At 50.9% G+C, this 10,688-nt stretch overlaps 1 protein-coding gene across 1 annotated transcript; it reads left to right on the top strand.

The window, feature by feature from the left end:
• The first annotated feature begins 2,802 nt into the window (after window positions 1-2,802).
• LOC133051072 (galectin-7-like) lies at window positions 2,803-5,086 on the top strand. The gene is made up of 4 exons (XM_061135450.1): window positions 2,803-3,027; window positions 3,425-3,513; window positions 4,178-4,379; window positions 4,973-5,086. The coding sequence occupies exons 1-4, from the start codon at window positions 3,013-3,015 to the stop codon at window positions 5,084-5,086; spliced, it is 420 nt and encodes a 139-aa protein (XP_060991433.1). The 5' UTR covers window positions 2,803-3,012.
• The last annotated feature ends 5,602 nt before the right edge of the window (window positions 5,087-10,688 follow it).

Below are 10,688 nucleotides of genomic sequence, written 5' to 3' on the forward strand. Positions count from 1 at the left end.
ATTCTATTAAAATCTGGATAATTTATGAATGTGACATAGAGCTTGGGAAAACAAAAACAAGTCTTGGGAAATAAGCACGTTCACCACTTATTTGAAGTGAAGTGAAGTTGCTCAGTTGTGTCTGACTCTTTGGACCCCTGGTAGAACTGTAGCCTACCAGGCTCCTCTGTCCACGGGATTTTCCAGGCAAGAGCACTGAAGTGGATTGCCATTTCCTTCTCCAGGGGATCTTCCCAACTCAGGGATCGAACCCAGGCCACCCATATTGCAAGCAGACGCTTTACCATCTGTGCCACCAGGGAAGCCCAGCTTATTTAGAAGTGAAAAAAAAAAAGTGCTACCAAGTATATTATTCCAGAACTGATGGAAGATAACATAAATGATTAAGAATGCATCCAGGGTGCCCATATCTGAGTTATGAGAAATAAACCAGCAATCAAACTGATAACAGATTGAATGCAAATATCTGACCAAATATCAAAAACAAGTCTGGACGTACAGGTTGGCAGCATGTGAAGAAACAGCCAGAGACAATGAAGAAATCAGGACGAAGAAGAGCTACCAGGATTCACAGCAATGTGTGGAAGGAGGCCTACAAAGGGGACACGATTACGGATCAGAGTAACAGCACCCATCATTCTAGGAAACTCTCCACCCGAATAGATGCTGGTGTTACCACCTCAAACCTTACTATTCTCTCTAATTAAAATCACGATGTGGGGGGTCCTTGGCACACAGACCAGGCGCTGGCCCTACCCTTGCCATGAGGCCTTGGAGAAAGGTTGGCTCTGTCTAAGCCCACTTTGTTCTCTGCCAAATGGGGGTGCCTGCAGCCCCCACGTAAATGCAGCTGCCCACCCTCCCTACCTGAGACGCTTGCCCCCCACCCCCACCCCCAGCTGTACCAACTGTGCGGTGATGGGGCTGGAGGGAGGCTGGCAGGCCTGAGAGGCTGAGGGCGGTGGGCCAGCTTCTGAGTTGTCTTTTCTCCACCTTAAGTCTCCATTCTTGGATCTGCCCCAGGCCTCTTCTCCCTCTGCTGGGTGGGGTACCAACTGGGAGGGTAGGTGGAGTGGGGAGAGGAACATGGAGTTGTGGGCTGCTAAGCTGCTAGGAGGGGTTTCTGCTCAGCTCCCCACCTCCCCTGTTCCCTGCCTTCCAGAACCTGATCTCGGGTGGCAATGGCTTGGAGCAGGGCTTGGGTTTCCAGCTAGAGACTGAAGCTGAAGTTGAGCACATCAGATTCTCGCCACGAGATCAGTGGTCAGTGACAAGGGCCCTGGCCCTTCGACTTTGCGGAAAAGAATTTCCACAAAGATGGAAAGTAGTGAAGCAAGTAAAGTGTTTATTAAGTGGAAGAGTACTACATGTGTGGAAGGACACAAGGGCAGACTCAGAGGGAAAGTCCCTGATTGGCCCCCACATTGCATTTTGAGTCACTTATATGGGGCATTTCTGCTGGTTTTCCTTTGGCCAATCATTTTGATTTGCCTGGTTCACTGTCCGTATTTGATAATCTCAGGATCCTTCGATGTGTGCGCACATATCTCTTGGTCAAGATGGATCCTACCACAAAGGCGTCTGGGTAGAGCATCCCTTGACATTGCTCCCCCATTGGCCTGCAAGGACCCTTTTCTGTGCATGCGTGGTCGGGGAGGTGTCCTGACTTCAGGAAGGAGAAATATCTGGTCTGAGCAGAGCCCAGCTTCCTCCCTTTATTGTCCTGCTATTCTCGTCTTGGAGTTTCGGTCAATAGAGAATGACTACTCTCCAATTGCTTTACCCTAGAGGGACCCATCTGCCTCTAGCCTCAAACCCTTTTCAGAATTCTCTTTCTCACCCCACCCTTCCTACCTGCATTCCCCTCCTGGAGCCTGGGGCTGTGGGAACTGGAAATGGATCTGGGGCTCCCACGTTTTTCTCTCCTTTGATCTGAGTCTGGGTGGTCCTCTTCCTCCGCCCCCGTCCCTGGTCCTGAACACCAGGTGGGAGAGAAGAAGCAATTCTGGAAGGAGAGAGGCTCAAAGAAGAGAAACAGAGAGGAACATGTGAGACAGAGAGAGAGAGTCAGAGACAGAGGGAGACAGAGACACGGGACAGCCAGAGAGACAGGGGCACTAGGGCATCCTGGAGACAGAATAAACCTGAAAGGAACTTCCAGAGATGAAGAAAGCCAGACACACAGTCTACATGGTTCTGCTCAGCTGTGTTTCTTGGGCAAACTGCTTCTCCTTTCTGAGCCTCAGTTTCCTTATCTGTCAGATAAGGGTGATCAGTGGCCCTATGCTCAGTGGCCTGTCAGAGATCAGTGGTCGCTCCCACATGCAGACAAGCCCGAGGCTTTGTCAGTGGCCCTTCTCGTTATCTTTTCTTCTTTCTTTCTCCACATTTACTGGGCACTCACTCTGTGCCAGGCACTGCACTAGGCACCAAGGATACAGCTTTGACCATTAGGCAGAATATCCTGTCCCTCGTAGCTGCCTTTCCTATCATTATCCTTGTTGCCATGGTTATTATTACATTACAGAAGCATCAACTGGAATTTCAGGGGAGACCCATCCTTAGCCCGGAGGCAGCAGGTCCTAACCTGGAAGAGAGGCTGCAGAGTTTCAGCTCACACCTTCACCTCTCAGGACTCAGATTTTCCAAGATGAAATGGATGGGAGAGTCTTCTGTCTCCACCAGGCAGCAGGAAGGCAGGGCTGGGGGATGGTGTCTCAAGGAGCCTTCCGTGCTGTGTGCTGTGCTGTTATGATGATTATTGTTAACTGTTCCTATCACTATTAGCTCAAAGGGGACGGACCGTACACCTGGGAATCCGCGGGATGGCAGGGGCATCAGAGGCCCTAGAGAGAGGGTGCTGGGCCAGCATGGCCCCAGGGCCAGGGTCTGTGCCAGCTGTGGGTGGTGGGTGTGGAAAGGGTGAGTCACCAGGGCCAGGCACACCCTGCTTTTACTTAAGGTCCCAGCAGCCATACCCACCACCTCCACTGCTGTCCCGCTGTTCCAGCCATGGCCGGGAGCTTCGTGAGTGCTCAGGGGTGTGCAGGTTGGGGGGTTTGGACCCAAGGCTGCGCTGGCAGAGGGGAGGGGCTGGGGCTTGGCTGAGGGCTCCTGTTTCAAGGAGAAAGTGGGTGTTCCGGGGTGCTGGGATGTTCTGGGCTGTGGTTTCTGGGTTCATCCAACCCAGCCCCATGCTCTCATCCCTCCCCCATTGGTTTCCCCTTCCTTTCTATCTTTCTATCCCTCTGAATGTCTTCCTGTTGGTTCTCTGTGTTCCTCTCTGCCCCTGCCTCTCTTTCCCATGTCTCTGGGCCCTTTTCTTCTCTCTGATTCTGCTGCTCTGGGTCCTGGTCATGTTCTCCCCACAGCTGACCCACTTGTCTCTCTCCTCTGCCTCCCTGATTCACTCTGGCTGCTGCAGAACGTCCCCCACAAGACCTCGCTGCCCGGGGGTATCCGAGTGGGCACCGTGTTGAGAATTCGTGGTTTAGTCCCCGACAAGGCTAGCAGGTGAGACCCCTGAGCCTCGGCGCTAATGGGTGGGAGGTTTCCAGGCTTAGTGAACCCCACTTTTACAGCCCAGAGAACAAAGCCCCAGGCCAACTTTGCCCAGGATCTGGATCCTCAGGCTATTCATGGCCTTCTGGAATCTGATGTCTTCACTTATCTGTCCCATGACTGTGTAGCTGGGGTCCCTACATCATTCTAAGAATCTGGGGGTTCCAGGGCAATCATATGACTTCCAGCTTGAGTCCACAGCCACTCTGGAAATACGACCTGTGAATCAGAGGTGCCCTGGGCATATGGGAGGCCTAAGCAATCAATCCTACGACTACCTGGGTCGAATCTTCAGGATTTCTGAGAATCTATGGTGCCTGGGACTACTGGGGTGCCTCGTCTGTTCTCAGCCCTCTGGGAACTGGGAGCACCCTTGTCTTCAGGACCATGACTCCTTGGTCCTCTCAGACTCTGGAAATGAGTGGGACCCAGGCCCTGGTCTAGGTGGATGTGTGTCCAGGTCCCCAGTTGGTTTTCGGGTGCCCTGCAATCTGGGCTCTGTGGCCTCCAGCCCACCACCCCTTTTTCCCTGGTTGTGCCTCTCAGGTCCCTCTAAATATGCTCTGGCAAAGGGTTAATTCTCTATCTGACGCCCCTCTCTTCCACCACCTGCCAGGTTCTATGTGAACCTGCTGTGCAGTGAGGAACCAGGCAGTGATGCCGCCCTGCATTTCAATCCCCGCCTCGACGAGTCCACGGTGGTCTTCAACTCCCTGGAGCGCGGCACCTGGGGCGCAGAGGAGCGGGGCTCAGGCATTCCCTTCCAGCGCGGGCAGCCCTTCGACGTGCTCCTCATCGCCACCGAAGACGGCTTCAAGGTGCGTCTCTTCCACAGGGCCGGGCTCCGACACCCACATCTCTTCCCTTGGCAAGGCCAGGAAGGCCCTTGGCAGAGGTTGGGAGCAAAGGCGTGGTCAAGGTGGGCAGGGCCTCCCCAGTCCCTCACCTCCCCCGGCGCGAGCGCACTAGTGTCAGAGAGCAGGCGCGTAGCAGGGCCAAGGACCAGAGAGGGAGAGCCAAGTACTCAAAAGGTGGGTGTCCAGCCGGGAGGTGTAGACATCCTGGATCCTATTCCTTGTCCACAGGCGACCGAGGTAGCGGCTCTGGGGCAAGAGAATGGATGGATTGGGAGACAGGGAAAGTGCAGGGTGTGGTCGCTGCAGATCCTCTACCGCCCACCGTGAAATGTGGCGACCACATCCACAGCTAAACCTTAAAAGCACTCAGGTGTCAACAATAAATTCATTAATCCTCAGGACAAGGGGTTACAGTGAACAGTAGCCATTTCCCCAAAGGGACCCTGGGGCCTGACGCGGTTCCCTGAGTGTCAAGGTCACGCCACGTGGGTAGAGGCGGGAATGACCCAGCAGTTGCCTGGGGAGCCTTAAGCCCTGTCCCCTTGCCCCTGCAGGCGGTGATCTCAGACTCTGAATACCACCACTTCCGGTACCGGATCCCGCCAGGGCACGTGCGCGCGTTGGAGGTGGGCGGGGACCTGCAGCTGGAGTTGGTGAAGATCTTCTGAGCCTTCCCAGGAGGGCGGGCGGAGACCCGGCGCAGGGGTCCTGTATGGAATAAAGTCTTCAGTCGGTCGTCTGTGCGCCTCCCTTGTGTCCGTGTCTCCTTCGTATAGACGAGAGTAGCAGGTTCAGAGAGGGGAAGACACTGATGAAAGGTCACACAGCAATGCCCTGGCGGAGGCGGCTCTGGGCCTAGACCTCCCAGAACAAGGCCGGTGCTGTCCCTAGAATCTACGGAGGGCCGCGATCTGGTGGGGGTGGGGCCTTGACTCGCCTTCCCGCTGCACTCTGCGGAGCAGCCAGGTGGGAGTGCGATGGGGGGGGGGGGGGGAGCTGATAGAGTTTGGAGGGACCCTCGTCTTATGGGCTTCCCTGATAACTCAGTAAAGAATCCGCCTCCAATGCAGGAAACCCCGGTTCGATTTCTGGGTCTGGAAGATCCACTGGAGAAGGGATAGGTTACCCACTGCAGTATTCTTGGGCTTCCCTTGTGGCTCAGCTGGTAAAGAATCCGCCTGCAATGCGGGAGACCTGGGCTCGACCCCTGGGTTGGGAAGATCCCCTGGAGGAGGGAAATGCTACCCACTCCAGTATTCTTGCCTGGGATATCCCATGGACAGCTCGGACACGACCGAGCGATGGAGCACATACACACACCCATACACAAGCCTTCCCTTGGCGCCCCCTTACGGGGGTGTAACAGACCCCCCCCCCCCAATCGGTTGGTCTGCAATCAGGTCCCTTGGGGACCTCAGGTGAGTGAATCTCAGGTTCCCGCGCCGATCCCCAGCTTCTTATCTGTCCCCAGCTTCCCCCACCTCCAGGCGGCTGCAGGTGGCTCGTGCGGGGAGGGGTTCGGAAGCAAATCGGACTTCGCCAGCCTCCCAGACTTCTGGCAGTCGGGTCGGGACAGGCTTCCGCCCTTTGTGCCCCGGGGCAGAAGCGCACTGCCGCGCCAGCCTCCCCGCGAAGGAGACGCTGGACGCGAAGGGCGGGTCTCCCATGTCGAGTGGATCCACACGCTTCGTCCTCCTGGGCTCACCCGAAGGCCGCGAGCGCCCCCATCTCCCCCCAACCGGGTCTTACCCTAGATTCTACCGGAAAGGGAGAGCTGGCTGCCTGCAGATGCCCAGTCTCCCCCTACTTTCCCACCCCGCGACCACCAGCTTGGGATTATCTGGATTCAGGGGTTCTCTGGGCCGCCACTGAAGTGCTCTGGTGGGGGGCGGGGGTAGCCAGGACCACACGATCACCCCCAACCCCCTCAGCGAGGCATTCGCAGCTGCCGGGGTTTTCACCTGCGGATGGAGCCGGGAGGGTGCAGCGTGCCAGCCGTGCATGGAGGGCTGGGCCGGGTCCTGCGAAAGTCCGGGGCCGCGCCTCTGGCGGGATGCACCCAGCTTGGGTGTCCATGGAAGATGTAAGAGACGTGGGTTCTGATCCTTGGGTTGGGAAGTTCCCCTGGCGTAGGAAACGGCAACCCACTCCAGTGTTCTTGCCTGGAAAATTCCATGTCCTCTGCAGAAGTTTAAAACTTGCTGAGCCTTGGCTTAAGAACAGAGGCTCAGCAAGCTGGAACTGGTTCCCGACTGAACCTGAAACATCTGGGGTGGTGGGAAGACCAAGCCCTACCGCGCGGGGCTTAAGCCTTTTCTGGACCAGTTTTTCTGCCCCTGAGGCCCTTCGGCTGAAGTCACCCAACCCCAGGTCCAGCTCTTGAGAGTATGTCTCTGGATTAATCGTGGAATGAAGGCTCCCATCTCCCAGTGGAAGACCCGGGAAAGTGTGAATTCCCCGGGTCCCCTGGGCTTTTTTTTTTTTTTGCCTATTCAAGGATATATACCTGCTATGCTTAGTCGTCAGACTCTGCGACCCCACGGACTTTATGTAGGCCGCCAGACTCCTCTGTCCATGGGGATTCTCCAGGCAAGGATACTGGAGTGGGTTGCCATGCCCTCCTCCAGGAGATCTTCCCAACCAGGGATTGAATCCAGGTCTCCTGCATTGCAGGCGAATTCTTTACCACCTGAGCTACCAGAGACATGTACACACACACACACACACACACACACACACACACACACACACAGGAGATCTCACACACACACACACACACACACACACACACACACACACACACACACAGGAGATCTGCTGGCTCAGATGGTAAAGAATCTGCCTGCAACACAAAATACCTGGACTTGATCCCTGGGTCAGGAAGATACCCTGGAGGAGGAAATGGCAACCCACTCCAGTATTCTTGCCTGGAGAATCCCCATGGACAGAGGAGCCTGGCGGGCTACAAGCCCATGGGGTCGCAATGAGTCTGACACCACTGAGCAACTAAGCGCATATGTACACACATACACTTACTGTACAAATTTCCAAGTTTGCAGTGAAAAGGAGTCATTGGCACCATGGTAAATGCAGCTGGGGTCTTCAGAATAGATCGTTGTTTTCCATCCACGTAGATTTCCTGATTTTCACTGTGGCCTTACAGTGAACATGCAAGAGAATGTTCTTGTTTGTGTGGACATACACAGTAAAGTATTTGAAGGCGACCAGGCAGCATATTGGCAACTAACGCTCAAATACGTATAAGAAAAAAAAAAATGTTTGTACTGTGCTTACAACTTTTTGTGTTTGTCATTTCAAAACAGAAAAATATAAATATATAAAGCATGCATATGAAAGTCCTCCTTTATAAGAAGAAACTTCTGTTACCAATGTCTTCATTTCTTGTGTTTCTTTCTAAAACTCTGTACTTCTTTTTTTAAAAAATATGTCTTATTATTTATTTACCTTCTTAATGTATACAAATATTTGATTATTTGTTTACTTTTTTGGCTGTTCTCTAGTTGTGGTGAGTGGGGCTACTCTCTAGTTGCGGCGGCTTCTCTTGTTGTGGACGGTGGGCTCTGGGGCGCGTGGGTTTCAGTAGTTGTGGCACACCAGCCTGGTTGTCCCTCGGCACCTGGAATCTCCCCAGACCAGAGGTGGAACCAGTGTCCCCTGCATTACAAGGCAGTTTCTTAGCCAACTGGACCACCAAGGAAGGCCTTTCTATACTCCTAAATGCAGGCATATGCAGTTTTTCTGCCCCTCCCTGCATAAAATTGAGCATTCTCCACCTATTCACCTTGCTTTTGTCACTTAGCAGTATACATGTGTTTGGGGTTTTTGGTTCTGTTTTTTGTTTGTCTTTTGCCATGCCTTTGGGCATTCAGGATCTTAGTTCCCCGACCATGGATAGAATCCATGCCCCACTGCAGTGAAATCGCCAAGCCCTAACCACTGGAGCACTAGGGAATTCCCTACATGTGTATCTTTGATGTATTGACCCTTTTATCATTATGAAATGTTCTTCTTTGTCTCTAGCAAAATGTTTTTAACATCTGTTGCATTGATACCAATTTTGTCCTTCTCACTGTCTTACGGTTACTGTTTGCATGGTATTTTTCTTATCCTTTTACTTTCAACTTTTTTATGTCTAGAAAGTTAGATCTAAAGTACAAATAGCATATGCTTGGGTCTGACTTTCTTATTGAGGCTGACAGAGTATTATTATCTATTGCTTCATGACAAATTATCCCATTAACATCATAAAATAATTCATACTTATTGTCTTACAGTTTCTGAAGTTTGGAGTCCAGGAGTGGCTTAACTAGGTGGTTGTGGTGCTGAGTTTTCATGAAGTTACAGTCAAACTATCAGTGAAGTTGCTATCATCTGAAAGAAGTCTTGGCAAACTATGGCAGTGGGCTAAATCCACCCAGTGCCTGTTTTTGTAAGACTCACAATCTAAGAATGATTTCCACACTTTAAAATAGCTAGGGGAAAGTGGGGAAAAAAAAGAATAATATTTCATAACACTGAAAGTGATGTGAAATACACATTTAAGTGTCCATAAATAGTTTTATTGGGACATAGTCATGCTCTTTCATTTATGTATTGCCTATTGGCTGCTTTTGTGCTTCACCAGTGGATTTCAGGAATTTTTCAGGTCATCCACAACGCCTAATGGGTTTATTATGTGGCTTGGCAGCTTAGCAGCAAAGAATCTGCCTGCCAGTGCAGGAGACTCCGGTTTGAATCTGGGTTGGGAAGATCTCCTAGAGAGGGAAATGGCAACCCACTCCAGTGTTCTTGCCTGAAAAATCCCATGGACAGAGGAGCTTGGCCAGCTGCAGTCCATGGGGTGGCAAAGAGTTGGACATGACTTAGTAACTAAACAACACAGCAAGAACATTATAGGAAAAGTTTGCAACCCCTATCCTAAAGGCTTGACTGGGATTGGAGGAGCTTCTCCAAAGAGGGCTCACACATGTGGCTGTTGGCGGGAGTTTCAGTCTCTTGTCACATGAACACTTACCTAGGACTGTTCAAGAAGTTACTGACTCCTCCGAGAGCAGTGATGGAAAAGCGTGGCAGCAATAGAGCAAGCCGAGACAGAAGCTGCAGTGTCTCATAACCCAGCTGGTACCACTACTTCTGCCATATTCTCTTAGTCCTACATAGCAACACTGGTGCAGTTTGGGAGGTGTTCACACAGGGTGTGAGCATCATCGGAGGCCACTTTGGAAGCTGACTACCACAGAGGATCTCTGAGTTTTGATTGGAAAGTTTATTTTGTTCACACTTGATGTCATGACTGATACGGCTAGCTTTATGACTGCCGTTTTGTTGTCTGTTTTCACTCTCTGTGACTCCTTCACTACCTTCTCCGGTGTTAAACAACTTTTAGTATACTATTTTTTTTTTTTTAAACAACTTTTAGTATACTATTTAAATTCCTCTGTTGGTTTTTTTTTTAAACTGTATATTTTGAAAGCTGGCTTTTAAATGGTCACTCTAGGGATGACAATATTTACACTGTAAATTATCACAGTCGACTTTAGGTTAACACATATTGAATTCCAGTAAAACATAGCAGCCTTGTTCCAACATATCTCCATTTCCCACCTTATTTTGTGCTACTGTTGTTACATCACATCCATATATGTTATGCACTCTACAGCACAGTGTTATAATTTCCACTTTTACAGCCACATTTTTAAAGGAAAAAAACAAAGAAAAAAGAAAAACATTGATTTTTTAAAATGTTTATCCACATATTTATAATTTCTAGGAGTCCTCACTTCTTTCATCCTGTGGATTTGATGTCATTTTCTTTCAAAGTGAAGGACTTTCTTTAGCATTTCCAACAGGGTAGATCAGCTCACAATGAATTCTTGATTTTTGTCTGCCTGAGAATGTCTTTCTTTTGCCTTCAGTTTTGTTCTTTAAATATTTATTTAGCTATTTTATTATTTTTGGCTGTGTTGGGTCTTAGCTGTGACATGTGGGATATTCCTGTGGCCTGCAGGACCCTTTGTTGCAGCCTGCTGGCATCTCTCTAGTTGTGGCAAATGGGTTACAGAGTGCTCTGTAGTGTGGCCCGTGGGCTTAGCTGCCCTGGGGCATGTGGGAACTTATGGAAATAAGTTCGATCCCAACCAGGGATCGAACTCTCAACATCTGCATTGGCAGGAGGATTCTTAACCACTGCACCACCAGTGAAGTCCCTTGCCTTCAGTTTTAAAATGTAGTTTTGTTGAATATAGAATT

The sequence above is a fragment of the Dama dama genome, chromosome 4 (genome assembly GCF_033118175.1).
Source record: "Dama dama isolate Ldn47 chromosome 4, ASM3311817v1, whole genome shotgun sequence".
NCBI lineage: Eukaryota > Metazoa > Chordata > Mammalia > Artiodactyla > Cervidae > Dama > Dama dama.

Coding starts and splice junctions, on each gene's coding strand:
- LOC133051072 (XM_061135450.1), top strand. Junction 3,514..4,177: donor GTCCCCGACAAGGCTAGCAG/GTGAGACCCCTG, acceptor ACCACCTGCCAG/GTTCTATGTGAACCTGCTGT. Junction 4,380..4,972: donor CCACCGAAGACGGCTTCAAG/GTGCGTCTCTTC, acceptor TTGCCCCTGCAG/GCGGTGATCTCAGACTCTGA.